Raw genomic sequence first — 15,561 nt, 5'->3', positions numbered from 1 at the left:
CTCATCTCCCAAACTCTCTTGGCTCCATATATGTTTAAAGTGGAATCTGGGTCCTTGAGCTACGCTCACCCAGCCATGTGACCACGACAATGGATTGTCCAAAGAAGTGGCCGTTTCCTTTGAAGCAGGAAGTAACACATGGCGTGTGATCTCGCCTAGGAGGGCAAGAGAGGTTCAGAGACAGCCCTGTGGTGGGTGAACGGCCAAGGCGATGAAGTGAAGTGGAGCTTCCGGGAGATATCCGAGTTAACCCGCCGCACAGCCAACGTCTTCACACAGGCCTGTGGCCTGCAGCAGGGAGACCATCTGGCCTTGATTCTGCCACGTGTGCCTGAGTGGTGGCTGGTGACCGTGGGCTGCATCCGGACAGGTCAGTGACTCCAGGGGTCCTGAGTGGTCCTCAGGACGCCCTAGAGCCGGTCAGTCCTGGGATATCAGGTTCTGGGCACCCAGCCTGGCACAGGAGTCCCTGCTCTCTTGCTGGAACCATGGGCCAGGCTCCCTGGGCTCTGGCAATTCTTCTCACACACTCATTCATACATTCTCAAGCACAATGTCATTAATGCCAAAATTCTCTCTCTCTCTCTCTCTCTCTCTCTCTTGCACACATGCACATGCTTTCTCTTGCATGGTCTCAGACATTTTTGTTTTTTTAAAGATTGATCAATTGTTAACATTTTCCCATATTTAAGTGATCGCTCAGTCTCTCTCTCTCTCTCAGTGAAACATTTAAGAATTGGTTGTGGACACTGTGATACCTACCAACAGTAGGCAAATGCTTATAAACACAAGAGAATGCATCTGTCAAAATCCAAGATAATCCCTTGACAGAATACAATAGTGTTATCATTCGTGAGAAGAGTAACATCAGCACAACACAGTACCCAACACACGCGCCCAGAGTTCAAGTTTCTCAGCGGTACCAATAATATCCTTTGTAGATATTATTTCTTTAAGCCTAATGAAGTATCATGCATTGTATTTAGTTGTCATGTCTCCTTAATGTCCTTCAATGTAGAATGGCCCCCCACCTCTTCTGCATGACAAGGACATTTTTAAAGAGTCCAGGGCCAGTTGTTCCGTCTCTTCCTGCATGGTTCTATTCAGGTTACGCACTTTGGGTAGGATTAGTCCCAGGGAAGGTGGGGTCTTTCTCAGTGTGAGCATCCCGATCACCTATAGTAATTATTCCACTACTTGAACAAGGTGGTATTCACCACTTTCTTTTTTTTTTTTTAGCAGTAATCTGTATGAGACTGTGTGAATGTCCCATTCCCCAAGAGTCTTTACACTATGGTTGACTCCAATCAGAATTATCCATCAGTAATTTTCAACTGAATTAAGTGACATTATGATTGTTTTATACGGAAGTGTCTATCTATATCATATTCTCTACATTTATCAGTTGGAATTCTTTCGTAGAGAGCGCCCTTCCTCTGGTAACTACCTATATGGCTTTTATCCATGCGATTCAGAACCAACATGGGACTCATGGTTACTATTTCTGAATCACATCTTATTCCATCATGCTACACCCCTGTCCTGCATGCTCTTTCTCTCTCTCTCTCTCTCTCTCTCTCTCTCTCTCTCTCTCTCTCTCTCTCTCTCCCTCCCTCCCTCCCTCCCTCCCTCTCTCTCTCTCTCTCTCTCTCTCTCTCTCTCTCTCCCTCTCTCTCTCCCTCTCTCTCTCTCTCTCTCTCTCTCTCTCTCTCTCTCTCTCTCTCCATCTCATTCAACCAGGTTATTTAGAATCAAGAATCAACATCAGGGATGGGGATGTAGCTCAAAGGTCGAATGCTCATCTGGCACATGTGAGGCACTGGGCTCCACCCTCAGCACCACATAAAAAATAAATAAATAGAATAAAGGTATTGTGTTGACCTACAACTAAAAAAAAATATTTAAAAATATAACAAGGATGGCAGAGGAAGTGTAGAGCTTAGAAATGATCCATGGGAAATCCAAGACCTGATCGAGCTGAGCCCCCTGGGATGAGCAGAATCACCGAGGGTTAGAAGCGAAGGAACAGCATGCCAAGCACGGGCTTAGAGTCAGGAGTGGCCTATGTGAAGACTGGCCGTTTTTGAAATAGAGAAGAGCTGTGAGAGAGGAAGATGGCAGGTGGGCAGCCCTGCAGAATCGGGATGGGCAGGGTGGTCTCACGGAGAGAGGGCACAGGCATTAGAGCAGAGAAGAAATGTGGAGGGGAAAAGGTCGGTGTCTTGGGTGGCAGGAAGGTTCCTAACAGGGCATTCAGAGGAGGGAAGGGAATCCCGCAGAGGGAGGCCGCAGGCTTCAACTCACTGTTGGTGATAGAAATGGAAGAGAAGGTAGACAAGTTCAAAAGACCATGCTGCTAAACTGGGAATGAGCAAAAGAGAGGAAATTTGAGATGAAACTGGGAGAGAAAGACATTAGAGGGGTGAAGATGGGCCCTGGAATGCAGCTGGTCCTGATGTTGGGGACACAGTCCTATTCGCAACTGTGTCCCCAAATCTGGAATAAATTTGTGTAAACCTGGCTCCACCTGTCCTCTGGATGAATCCATAGAAAGCAGAAAATTTAGGGCAAGGCTTACAATTTTACCATGTATATAATCCCTCTGGGACTTTGTTAAAATGAAGATTTTGATCCAGCAGGTTTGGCGCAGGGTGCGAGGTTCTGCATCCCAGGTGGACGATACCTTGCCTAGCAAGAGGTCAGGGGATGTCTCTGCAGATGAGCCAGGCCTGAAGCAAATGATGGTGAAAGAACCTGAAACAAGCCGTTCCTTGTTGTCCCCAGGCATTGTCTTCATGCCCGGGACTACCCAGCTGACTGCCAAGGACATCATGTACCGACTACAAGCATCTAAAGCCAAGGCCATTGTGACCACAGATACGCTTGCCCCTGCGGTGGATTCTGTGGCTTCTGAGTGCCCCACTCTGAAAACCAAGCTGCTGGTGTCTGATCACAGCCGTGAAGGGTGGTTGGACTTTCGGTCACTGATCAGGTGAGTTTCTGGTCTGATAAATGTGGGTGGTGGGGAAAGGGCATCCACTCCCAAGACCTGGGAGACAAGCAGCCAGTCATCTGAAGCTCACAAGGTTAGATGTCAGAAACTCTCTCTTCCCAGCTGAGTTATCTGCTCTATGATCCTGGGTTAGTGCCTTCCCCTCTCTGGGTCTTGGCTGCTTTATCTGTAAGGAAGTTGATATTCCAAGCATCTCTCACTCAGCCTGGATATGTATATAAAGGAAAAGTTTAAAGAGAGAGGGCTGCTGTGTCACATACTCCTTGCAGATAGGGGATTGAAAAAATCTTACTTTTATATAAAAAAGCATATATGAAGAAGTTTCGTGAAATGTAAAAATGAATTTTTGTAAGGCCAAGCTTAAGGCTGCAGGACAAATTGAACTGCTTTTCTGGTGGACCTGAAGCTTCAAGCATAAACACTGCATCAGCCGAGAACTAGGGGCCCATGGGACACCATGGGATTAGGTGGGGTAAGAGAGACTCCTTTCCCTCCAACTCGGATTCTGCAAGCACTCAGGCTGATTTTGTATCCTACGGACAAACCGTACTGGGTTTGTGTCCTTGGAGAAGCACCTCAGTTTCTAAAGCTCCTCATTTCAACCTCAAAATGCAAACATCACAGCAAAGTTACATGTTATGCCGAAGCCAAAGGATTAAATGAGAAAACCTTAAAATTAAAGAAAACTCTTAGAACACCATTGCAATGGCCCAAGGCAAGAGGGTGCCATTTGGCAGGGAGAGCAGCAGAGCCAGGGCCTCCTGCAGTGCTGAGACCATCTGCAGCTTTCTCTGAACACTGCAGGAAGCTGCCATTTACAGTCAGAGTTGCCAGGAGCCTCTCAGCCAGGAGGTCCTCAGAGTCACAGCAGACGGAAGGAGCCACAGATCCCACCTGCCAGCTCAAGCCCGTCCAGACCAGCGATCCCACCCAGCCTTCCACTCTCCTCCCCTGCTTTCTCTCCCTCCTTCTCAACGCCAAGGTCTGGAGTTAGATTGCTGTGAAGCTACTTTGTGTCAATCACAAGCTTAGCAGGGAGGTTAGGAGCCCAGACCACAGTCCAGAGGGTCTGGGGTGGATCCTGGCTCTGCCCTTGCCATGTCTCCAGGCAAGTTCCTCCTCTGCAAAATGGGCCTCCTGAGGGCCGTGCTCCCCTCTGGGGTGGCTCTGGGCATGGACTGAGCTCCTCTCTCTCAAAGCTCAGGACGTGGCCTGGGACACAGCAAGTGCTATGGGAGTGTTCATTGGTTTTCTTAGAATCCACTCTATTTTCTCCATCACCCCCTCCATTCCCTGGCCACTTGTCCATGTCACCCCCACAGTCACTCTAATGGCTGACCCTGGAGGGCTCCGTTTCTCCCCAGTGTTGCAAATTCCAGTTTCCTGACTCCGTGCTTCTTTTGGTTCCCAGAAGATGGAGAAACAGCAAGCGTGACATCTTTTCTTTTGTCTTGAATCTCTTTGCAGATCAGCGTCCCCCAACCACACCTGTATTAAGTCAAAGACGTGGGATCCCATGGTCATCTTCTTCACCAGTGGGACCACGGGGCTCCCCAAGATGGCAAAGCACAGCCACGGACTGGCCTTAAAGTCCTGCCTCTCCTCCAGGTAGGAAGAGGGCACCAGCTCAGAGGCTGGCCCCCAGGTCTGGTGCCAGCGGTGTGTGCCCGTGTGCAGGGTGGGCCTTGCGGCTCTCTGTAGGAGGGTCTCCATGCTGGGCCTCCTGTCTGCTCTCTGCTTCAGCCCACTGAGGGTCCCGGAGGTGGAGTCTTGAATCCTGAATGTTGACAGAGACTCAGAAAAACAATAAGGAGGCCCTGGGGGTCCTACCTGAGCACCTCCACAGGTGTGTGGAGGAGATGTGGGTGGGGGCAGCAGGCATTCTGCAAGTCACACAAATGACAGGTGGTCAACAGTGGGGAAAAGAGAAGGGTCTCGCAGTGTAACCCGAGGCAAGAGGGCCCCTCCTCTTCTCTATTTTGGATAAATTGAACTTGGAGTTTCCCGACCATGAAGTACTTGGGAAGAAAATATCTACAACTGAGTTACACCAAGTCACTGCCCCGGCCTTGAACCAGGAATCCATAGAGCTGAAGCTGGAGCTTTGTGTTAATCACTTAACCAACTTTAAGCTGAGCCTCTCCTGCCCACCCCTCCTCCTCTGCAGTTAGTGATATCCTAACCAGACACACTCCACCTATTTTCTGACTCAGTAACTAGAACAAGGGGCAGAAGTGGCTCCTTGTGGGCAGGGGTGTGAGTGCTAAGGGTAGCAGCTGAGCACCGAGATCCCAGGAGGAGAGAAGGGAAGGAGGTTGGTGCATTTGGACCAATACGTCCAAACACAGAGATATAAAAAGCATTTGTAGATTTATGTTATGAAATCCTATAGAAAGTATACTCATCGGATTGTAGAGATCTAGGATGGCCCTGAGCATGAAGGACAGAAGACCAATGGAAGAGCTGGAGAGTGAGCAAGGCCCAGGTTGGGCAGGCTCTGGGGGCCTCCATGTGGAGTTTGGGCCTCAGGAGGAGGAAGATAATGAGGAGGTGCTGAAGGGTTTGGGTGGTGGGGAGATGTGGCCAGATTTGCTTTTTGAAAAAGTCCCTGTTGTTGCAGGACAGAGAAGGAGTTGGAGAGAGTTGGAATGGAGGTGGGGAAGACCAGGTGCCACCTCTTAGAGTAGTCCAGATGCGGAGAGTGGCCTGCACCAGGTGCCAGGGACGGGAAGGACGTGAATACACTCGAAATTGCAGGAGGCAGAGCGGGCGGGACCTGCTGGCTGGGTGTGGGGATGAGGAAGGTCAAGGTTGGCCTCCAGATATGGGCTGAGACGTGATGATGTGCACAGAAGGGAGGACGCTGGAGGAGAATCAGTCAGAAGAGGCACGAAGAGAGATTAGGAACTCTGGGTTTGGGGTGCCTGAGAGACCCCAGAAGAGGTGCTCACGGGAAGCTGAGCTGAAGCTCAGAAGAGAGGCCCCTCGCTCCTGATTTCCTGGGGTGCAGCGCACCCCTAAGAGGGTCAGGAGGGGGGCTTGTGGGGGGCTTGTGAGGGCCCCTCCCTGCTAACAGAAAAGCTCCTCCAGCCACAGCCCGCTCAGGGGAGTGTTGAGCTTCCTCAAGGATCTGTGCACACAGAGGTCCCTTAGGAGCAGCAGGAGGCGGGCAGAGAGGTGACAAACCCTCCCTACTCCACCTCCAGTTACAGCCCTTTGGCTAATTGCTTCCTGTCCCTTGCCAAGGTGGGTGCTCATTGGTTCTCTTCTCCCTCTCGCATTCTGTGCCCCTTTGCAAAGGTCAGAAACCCCCACCCAGAACCCTTTTAGCCTAAGAATGAAGACTAGAACTGACTGGCCCCCAACATCGCTGGAGAGACTCCAGATTGGGTTCTCTTCTCTCCACCCCTCAGCTCTGTTTCTGCTTTGCTGACGCTATTCTCAGAAAGGCTTGTGTCTCATTGCTGAAAAGTGTCTTCTACATCACCTGGTGGTAACTGATTCAGATCCAGCAACAGACTTCTTCCAAGCTGTCGTTACCTAGGCCTTAAGAATCATTAGCATTAGCCTGGGTAGCCTGTGATCAGAGAACGTGGTGCACATTAGGGACCCGTGGTGAGGGTGCCCGGAGCCCCATCCCATACACTCAGAGTGGGAGGGTGATTCCCTAGCTGAAAACCAGAGCCCCTCCCCCCTTGACCAGCTCCCCTGCTGCTGGCCCAGCTGAGCCCACTGCATTTTGGAGTTTAGCAGGAAAGTATTGCAGCTGAAGACCTCGGACGTCTTGTGGTGCATGTCGGACCCAGGCTGGATTCTGGCTCTCGTGGGGTGCCTGCTTGAACCGTGGACAGCAGGATCCACGCTGTTCGTCCACCACCTGGCCCAGCTGGACCCCAAGGTCATTGTACAGGTAAGAACACCAACATTCCAGTATCAGAAAACTCCAGAAGAAACCCATGTTTCCAGGCCACGTTTCTGCTCAGCAATACTAAGCAAGGTCCACGTGCGTCAGAGAACCCGAGCTCTGAGGTTCTCAGGGTGGAACACTGAACGAGAGTCACTAGATCAGACTCACATCAACATGTAACCTGGAAGAGAACCCTGATTTCTGGGCCATGTCCCGACCTCCTACAGAGGAGATGTTATGGGTGTGAGGTCCCAGAAGGTGCCTTTTGAGAAACTAAAGCAACCCCAGTCAGCCCACGTCTCCTGGGGCCAGGTAGCTGGTGTGTGTGTGTGTGTGTGTGTGTGTGTGTGTGTGTGTGTGTGTGTTGCTACTCCTTATAATAAAATGTTTAAAAAGGAGCCCTTGGAATGTGACAGATCTCACTTCTTATCCCACCTCTGAAATTAATTGGAAGGCTGTCTCCAGACCCCAGTTCATTATCTATAAGTTGGGGTGTTTAATAGTTACGGCTTGATAAAATCATTAGGAATATTGATGAGATGACTCTGGCAGTGCGTGTAATGGGTTTAGCCCTGAGGTTGGCACATAGAAAACAGCCCTCGACGATGACATTTGAAGTCCCTTGCATGAGCTTCCTCTATGTGTGGACTTCATCAGAAAATTCTCTTTGTGTCTCCCTGAACAACCTTCCTTCTGCCTCAGGGCCAGGCCTGTCCCTCCACCATCCATGGTCCCCTGGCCTCCACACAGGGCTGCACATCCTGATCCTCTCCCTGTGCTCCTGGGAGGGGCCTCTTAAGTTCTGAGTCTCACTTTTCCTTAGCTCCCCTCCCTGGTCCACGCTCATGGTCAGGGCACCCTGCTGGAGCACCTTCCCTTGATCTTGGTGGCGCTCCGCCTTGGCTCGGGCCCTGGTCCTAACTGGCACCATCCTCAATAGAGAATGTCCTCTGCCTGCGGTGGCCTCCCCTGTCTCCCTCCTGAGCCCACCGTCCCCGAGTCCTCCCTTCCTCCCTCTCCTCCTGAGCAGCCTCCTTCACCTCCCTCTTCCCCAGGGTGGGGGAAGACTACGGTGGGGGTCTAATCCTCTCTCTCCAGGCTCCTCTCCATGTGTCACTGATGGCTGGTCAGCTGGGACAGGTCACCCTCCACCTCCTCTGCCTGCGCTTCTCAAACCTCACCCCCAGTCCCACTCGGTATCAGCTTCTGCTTCCCGTCGTGATCGGCTGCAGTGCGTTGGGCACCCAAGCCTTGGAGCTGCACAAGCCTCCCTGGCCCCCAGGCCCGAGTCCTCCTCACCACTGGGATTTTAATGCATGGAACAGGAGCTTCCCACTTCTCTGCTGCAGACCCCTGCCCACTTGTGACTGTCCCTCCTAAGTGCCACCTCCTCCATCAAGGTCTCACCGCCCAACCACAAGAACTATTTCCCTCACTGTGTTCTTCACGTAACTCCTCCAAGTCCCTGTTATGACATCTGCCAGCTTCTGCCTTGTCATTTGGTGTTGGTCTGATTTCCTCTGTGTCTGCTGTGTCATGTCTGATGTCACCTCCCTAGTTCTGTGTCCCCCCTGACAGCATCTGACACGTACCCTAATGAAGTTCCTGCCCGATACACGTATATGGAAAGAATTAACAAATGAGTGGGCTCTCTAGAGGGGAGGTCAGAACTGCCGTGTTCATCATGGGGATGCTTTTAACTATGGAAATAAAATCCCCTCTCTTCTCGCTTTCCAGGTGTTGTTCAAATACCCCATCACCCAATTCCTGGCTGCACCAGGTGTATTCCGAATGATTCTACAGGAGAAATTCGCCAAGTATGTACAAGTGGTTGGTAACAAGGAGCTCTGAGTAGGATTTATTTTCTTAAGGAATCTGATGGCAAGAGAGATTTTCTTTGTTTCTGGAAGTACTGTGTGTGTATGTGTGTGTGTGTGTGCGTGTGTGTGTGTGTGTGTGTGTGTGTGTGTGTGTGTATGTTGTTGGCGATGATGATTATCAATCAGACTTATTTAAATCAAAGCGTGACATGGAGACCCAAGAGAAAAGCTCAATGTGCCTTGCTTGTATCTTTGTGGGGTTATTCAAGTGTCTTTATTACAAATGACAGACATACAGTGAGCACGCACAACATGTAGGTCTACAGATGAATCCAATGTTGAAAATACCTTCATAGCGCTCACCTAAATAACAGAAATAGAACATTGCCAGCACCCCAGAGGCTTCCACGTGACTCCTCATCTTCCCTAAAGGCAACTACTGCCTCAAGCCGATAGCGGTCCTTTCCCTATTTTCCTTTACAAGTTTAGCTACTAAGGCAATATTTCTGAGCAAGTGATTCCATTTTACATGCTTTTGAACTTGATATCTGTAATTCTACATCACTCTCTGATACCTTGCTTCTTTCTTCAGGGTTGTTTTTAAGAGGCTCCCATGTTGTTGTCCATTAATGTAGTTAATTTTCAGTGCCATATAATATCCCATTTTATGGAAATGCCACAATTTTCTTCTATCAGTTCTACCAGTAGAGGAGATGTGGGTAGTTTTCACATACGGATTACTGAGTCAGTGCTCAATGAACTCTGGCCCATGCATCCTGGTACATAGGAGCATGCATTTCTGAAGAGATTTTCTAGAAGAATGAGCAGATCATACTGATAATACACAAAGCCAAAAGATTAAACCAACTAATGCTCCAAAACAAATATAGGAGTTTCCGTTGTTCCACATCCTCGCTAACATTTGTTATTGTCAAAGATAACTTTTGCCCCTCTGATGAACGTACACCATTGTCTTACACAGTTTTATTTTTGCATGTCCCTGTGTTTGAAAGTTAATTTTTCGCTAACCAGATATCTGCTCTTTGAACCTGAGGGACATTATTCATGGAGCCTTGGTCTGGCTGGATTCTGATTCCATTGAATTGCCAAGCTCATACATATGGCAGTTAAATTTTGCAACATTCCTCAGATGATGGCCTTTGTCCAAAGCAGTAAGATTTCTTCAGTGCAAAATGAGCGACTCCACCTGACATTCTGCTCACTTATGCAGGTGGGGCAAAGCCCAGAGGAGGGAGGGAGGCCCCTCAGTGGCACTCGCCCCTGCTCCCCCTCTGTCTGCACCAGAGAGGGGATGAGGTGGAAGGTGGCAGAAGCCACTCCCTCTGTCCTCCCAGGGGCTGGCCAGGCACCGCCCATGCCAGCTGGGTCAGAAGCAATCCCTCCCCCCACTTTCTTGCAGGCATCCAACCCTGATTGGCCATTGTTCTGAGAGCTTTAGGAGAACTTCAGGGGAGGGAGAGCTCCCACCACCCAGGAACCCAGTCAATTAGGAGAAACGTTCCCATCAGGCTTCGCCGTTCTCCCTGGATTCCCTCTCTCTGAGCTTCTGTTTGCTCTGAGGTGTCCTGTGCTCCCTGCCAGCCTCTGTCTCTTCCCGCTCAGCCCCACCTTCCCCGAGGCCCTGGGGAAATCATCTCCAAACCCAGCTTCATTTCCCACCTGGAAACAGGAGCCTTCAGTCAGCAGCAGCGCTCACTGAGGGCAGCATGGTCCCCCACCACCCAGCGTGTCCCTCAGGTCGTGTGCACACCCTGAGCTGCACATCTGCTTCCCTAAGATGAGTTCTGATGAACCCACTTTGCTCCCTCCCCAAATCCAAATTGAACCTGAATTTCCTGATGAGCCCAGAGCCTCACGACCACCCGCCCATCAATGCCAGGAGAGACCTCGGGGGCTGGCAGGAAGGGAGAGCCTCCACTTGGCCTTGACCTCACCCCAATGACCCGAAGTTGTACAGGAAAGTCAGGGAGTGGTCGGGCGGATGATGCAGGGGACACCGCTGTCACCTGCTAAGGCACGGGCCTGGGGCCAGCTCCAGGCCTGACCCTGCTGCCCTCCCCCAGCCTCAGGTTCCCCACCCTGGAGCACTGCAGCACTGGCGGGGAGGCCCTGCTGCCCGAGGAGCATGAGCAGTGGAGACGACACACGGGCCTCCTGCTCCACGAGCTCTATGGACAGTCGGAGACGGTGGGTGCCCGGGCCGCACGGGCCCCTGGACGGGCTGGTCCTACTGCGCGCTGTGCTCAGCCCCGCTGTGTGGCCCTCACTGCTCAGAGCCAACAGGAGGCTCCAGGGCTCCTAGCTCATTTGCCTCCAGTGGATTGACAGAAAGAGAACTCACAGCTGAAAACCCACCAGGACACCAACACCTGAGGAGGGACGGGCACGGTGTCAAAAAGGGACCTAAGGACATTTTGCCACTGTGCCTGTGATGTTAGCTCAGGGAGCCCAGGGGTGGGTGGGCTAGGGGGACCTCTCCCTCAACAGGGAGACCACCACCTGGAGGTCCTGCCAACTCCACCACGTGTCCCTTCCCAGGTGGCCCCTTGCAGAGGCATGGGCACTGGCTCCAGAGGGTCCTCTTGGGGTGGTTAGGGCCACGCGGGTTTGGCTGTGGAATGCCACCAGGGTGCATGAGGGGCCAGAGACTCTCTGTATAGACCAGACACAAACACACTCTGTGTGAGCCTAGAGTGTCACTGGGCCACCGGGTTGGAGGGCATTTAGGGTGGCATGCAAGCCTTGAACCTCCAAGACTCCATCAGCGGCAGTGTGGGAGGGTGCCCTCTCCCAACACATTCTCAGTCCATGTCTGATGCTGGGTGAGCCCATCATTCCTCCAGCTAACAGAGGGATGACCGCACCTCAGGCCCTGGGACAAACTGGAAAACCAGTTCCTTTGTTGCAATTCAACATATTTATCTGACATTTTTTTTTTTAAGAAAAAAAAATCACCTGATTGGTTTTCTTCTAAACTTAAAAAAGAAAAAAGAAACATTCCCAGTCTGGGCTGTTGAGCAGCTCACAGCTTGTGCTTGGATGAGGAGGAGGGTGGGTGAGGACGACAGGCTCGTCCACGGCCCCTGTCCCTTTGTGTCCACCATCTGCAACAATAGCTGGTGCCTTGTCCTCAAAGCCCCTTCCTCCATCCACGCAGCGGTTCCCACCCACCTCCAGTGTGCGTGGCCTGGGCTGTGGGGACAGAGCTTCCTTCCTCTGCCAGGAGCTTGGACTCAGGCCCAGATCTCAGCCCTGCCCTGGACAGGCTTCAGGACCATGCCCCTGTCCCTCGACCCTCTGAGCCTCAGCTGTCCCCCTGGAGAATGCGAATCATAATGGCCGGCTGGCGGGACTGTGATCAGGGAAAGGCCGTGTGCCCAGTGCTGGCCACAGGGCCCCAGCACAGGCTCGCCCTGGAGCTGCTGGGGACACACAGGTGGACGGGGCACTCTGTGTTCTCGGGGGCTTGTTCTCTCCCAGGAGGCAGACAAGCAAGGGCAGTTAGAGGTGTGGGGCTAATGTGCAGAGTGATGTGTGCAGCAAGTCCTGCAGAAGGACAATGACCAGTGGGCTTTCCTGCATCCTGGCCCGTAGCTGATCTCCCCTGCACCTTTGGGTGGCCTCGCGCTGTGGTCACACTGCAAATGCTCAGCCCTGGAAAGAGGGATAACGAGGAGCAGCCAAGGGGTCAGTGGTCAGGGAGGGGAAGGGGCGGAGCAGCAGCGGGGCCAGCACAGTGGGCACGCTCAACACGGCTCTGAGAGGGAGCTGAGACGGATTCCTTCACCATCCAGGAGCCTAGAGCAAGTGCGTGTGGACGCCTGGTCTCCCCTGGATAAGGACCAACCCCGGCCCCAGTGTGTCTCAGGCCCCACAGCCCATGCCCCAGGTGGGGCTCACCCTCGGCATCTCTCTTTGACCCCTCTCTGGGCACTGGTCTCCTCATACTTAAGACAGAGCCACCCCCTGCTGGGGTCACTGTACAGTTGGGTCAGTGCCCTGAGCATGGAGTCCAGGACTTCAGCTTCCCCGACAAGGGCTCCTTGTACAGCATGATCGACATCTGTGCAGGGCAGGGCGGGGGCTGGGGCCGTGTTGTGTGAATTCTGCTGCTTAGTGACCAGCCTGGCCTCTTTGGCCATCCTCAATCCTCTCTCTCTTGTGAACAGGGAATGACTTGTGCTGTCTTCCGGGGAATGAACATCAAGCTGGGCTCCATGGGGAAGGCCATCTCACCCTTCGACATCCAGGTCTGGTCCTCAGGACTTTGGCAGAAAGGCACAGTGAGGGCCCAGCTGGCACTGGACCCTCCTGTGACAGCAGGTGACAGATCCAGCCATGCTTCCCTGCCCGGTGTCCCTTCCCTCTCTCTCTCTCCCTGTTTCTCTTCCATTTCTTATGGAGGCTCCCTGGCAGCCAGATCCTCACACACAGTGAAGGGAGGATACCTCCCCGGAGCGCTGGAGGCTTTGCCCACCAAGTGGTGCCAAAGGCACCTGGGTGATGGCTACACGCTCAGGAAACCCGCTGACCCTTGACACGGATTCCACAGTTACGCACTTCACCGAATTTTGAAAGTCATATTCTATTTTCAGACATGCTTCTCCCATCACTCTCCCCAATTTCTTCCTGGTGTCCCCGGTAGAAGCCAGGCCACGCTCAGGCGGGGGCAGGTGGGCTGGGCGAGTCCTGCACGGCAGGACTGACAGGCTTCTTACTCCAGATCATCGACGACAAGGGCAACATCCTGCCCCCCAATACTGAAGGAAACATGGGCATCAGGATGAAGCCCACCAGGCCACCGGGCCTCTTCATGTACTACGAGGTAATGGAACGCGGGGTACCCCTGCCCAGAGCCCTGCCTCCCGAGCTTCTTCAGGTCATCCTCCGTTTGCTCTCACTTGATGAAGCCCCTTTAAATTACCACCAAGGCTTACAGGGCATCGCTCCATCTCCCTACCCTAACCCCTCTGAGGCTTAATGGGTAACGGCTGAGGTGGAAAGAAGACTTGCTTCAGAACCACCAGAGGTGTGATGCCTCATGAGCCCCTTCAGCCCTGTTCAGTTTTGGGTTTTTTTGTTTTTTTTTTTTTCATTCTTTTTGGTTCTCAAACTTGATTTCTTTTCAGTTACTCTTATTTCCAGTCCCCTGATTCTTTCTTTTGCCTTCTCTAGTATGCACTTCCCTTCTAGTGCATTCTTGACTTCAGTTATTATACCTTTGAGCTTCAGAATTTCTCTTTTGGAAAGAGAAATCTTATCATTTCTTTCTCTTTAGATTTTTTTTGTTGTTGTTGTTTCATGCATACGTCATTTTGCTGACTTCCTTTAACTCTGGTCTGTTTTACCCCTTGGCTCATTAAGCATATTTAAAATACTCAAGTTATCTGTCAAGTAAAGACAATGTTGAGGATGTCAGAGGCCGTTTCTGTCCATTAATTTTATTTGGGGGATGAGCCATGTTTCCCTGCTTCTTTGTATGCCTGTGACTTTGTTGTTGCACCTGGTGGTGGGGTTAAAAGTTGGGTCTGTGCTTGTCTTAATGTGGTAACTCTATATAACCCTGAAAATCATATTCTCTTTCTTCCTACTGCTTTTTTGCACCTGAATTCTGCTTAAACTAAGTCATCGCCTTGCGACAGCCCTCCAAGTATCAACCAGACAAATTAGGACATAGCAATTTCCACATAAGATGTGTTCTACTCCCTACAGTCGTGGGAGGAGAGAGGAGGAAATGGGGAGCAGGCACGGCCAGACCATGACTCTCGTGCTGGAATAAAGGTGGGGCCATTGTGAATCCAAATGCCACAAACTTTTCTACCATTTTGAAGATGGCTTTTCCTTGACCAGAAATCGCTCAGTTGGTGTGAATCTTTGGCTACCTTCTAGAGCAACTACAAAGTCAGTTCAGACAGCTTCCGGGTTTCACTGGTGTGGTTGTTTTGATATTTGATGTTTCTGTGGAGGAATGAGAGATCAGAGCTTCTAATCCGCCATTTCCCTAACATCGATCCCCTCTACCACCTTTAAAAAGTAGCCAAGGTTTACCTGAAGGAGATAAATGTGGACTCTGCCCCTCTCCATGTGTAGGTGAGATATTTTCTCCCTGACCCTCAGGAGCTTTTCTTTTCTCCAAGGAAGGATTAGTGAGGTTCACCTTCAAGAAATCAGGTTCAGAAGGAGGAAAGAATTGCTTCTATGGAGGTGTAAGGCTGTCTTCTAGGGGCTAGGCTCGGGCACTATCTGAGAAGAGGATACCAGAAAAACTCATTCCCATCAGGGAGGACCTGTCTTTCAGGGTGCATTAACCAAAGTATCAAAAGATACTTTCATACCCCAGTGGTGCATGAATGGGGGGAAATATTACCCACAATGCAATGTTTCCTAAGTTTCATTCATTTCTGTCCACATCTGACCACTGTCCATTCTATTCTTTGTTAACTATGTTTTTATCTACCTTATATGTTCTCAAACAAACTCACTGTTTCACTTAAAAATTTTTTTAAACAATTGATCTAGTATCATAAGTGGAAAACAGTATCACTTGAAAATCCGATGGCTGTTGTAACCATAATTAAATATTTTTAAAGAAACTGTCTAAAATTTTAGATAAATCCTGTTTCTGCTTAAAGCTCTGATCTCAAAGCTTACCTTCCTCTTGGTATTTGCAGAAATTCTAAAAACATGTGAACTGCAAACCAAGAATCTCCTTGATAAAAGCAGAACAATCAGAAGTGAATTCAAAAAGCGGGGTGCTCTCCTGGGTTTGCAGGTGTCTCTTAAAATCATCTGGTGTCCCA

At 51.0% G+C, this 15,561-nt stretch overlaps 1 protein-coding gene and 2 long non-coding RNA genes across 7 annotated transcripts in view; 2 read left to right on the top strand and 1 right to left on the bottom strand.

Moving 5' to 3' along the window:
* The window catches only part of Acsm1 (acyl-CoA synthetase medium chain family member 1), a 32,948-nt gene that overhangs the window by 10,371 nt on the left and 7,016 nt on the right, over positions 1 to 15,561 (top strand). For all 5 annotated transcript variants that reach the window (XM_078024263.1, XM_078024262.1, XM_078024259.1 and 2 more), the window contains 8 exons: positions 160 to 370; positions 2,785 to 2,992; positions 4,481 to 4,621; positions 6,764 to 6,923; positions 8,658 to 8,737; positions 10,825 to 10,948; positions 12,931 to 13,011; positions 13,485 to 13,586. In XM_078024263.1, the coding sequence (XP_077880389.1) occupies positions 160 to 370; positions 2,785 to 2,992; positions 4,481 to 4,621; positions 6,764 to 6,923; positions 8,658 to 8,737; positions 10,825 to 10,948; positions 12,931 to 13,011; positions 13,485 to 13,586 (1,107 nt within the window). The remainder of the gene's footprint in view (positions 1 to 159; positions 371 to 2,784; positions 2,993 to 4,480; positions 4,622 to 6,763; positions 6,924 to 8,657; positions 8,738 to 10,824; positions 10,949 to 12,930; positions 13,012 to 13,484; positions 13,587 to 15,561) is intronic.
* Positions 8,744 to 10,581, top strand: LOC144367530 (uncharacterized). The gene is made up of 2 exons (XR_013427017.1): positions 8,744 to 9,971; positions 10,161 to 10,581. It is a non-coding gene; the product is annotated as an uncharacterized LOC144367530 (long non-coding RNA).
* On the bottom strand, positions 13,328 to 15,326 carry LOC144367533 (uncharacterized). The gene is made up of 2 exons (XR_013427020.1): positions 14,810 to 15,326; positions 13,328 to 14,719 (listed from the first exon to the last, which is right to left on the bottom strand). It is a non-coding gene; the product is annotated as an uncharacterized LOC144367533 (long non-coding RNA).

This window comes from Ictidomys tridecemlineatus, chromosome 10 (assembly GCF_052094955.1).
Source record: "Ictidomys tridecemlineatus isolate mIctTri1 chromosome 10, mIctTri1.hap1, whole genome shotgun sequence".
In the NCBI taxonomy this organism is placed as follows: Eukaryota; Metazoa; Chordata; class Mammalia; order Rodentia; family Sciuridae; genus Ictidomys; species Ictidomys tridecemlineatus.
This window is presented reverse-complemented; position numbering and strand designations above follow the sequence as displayed.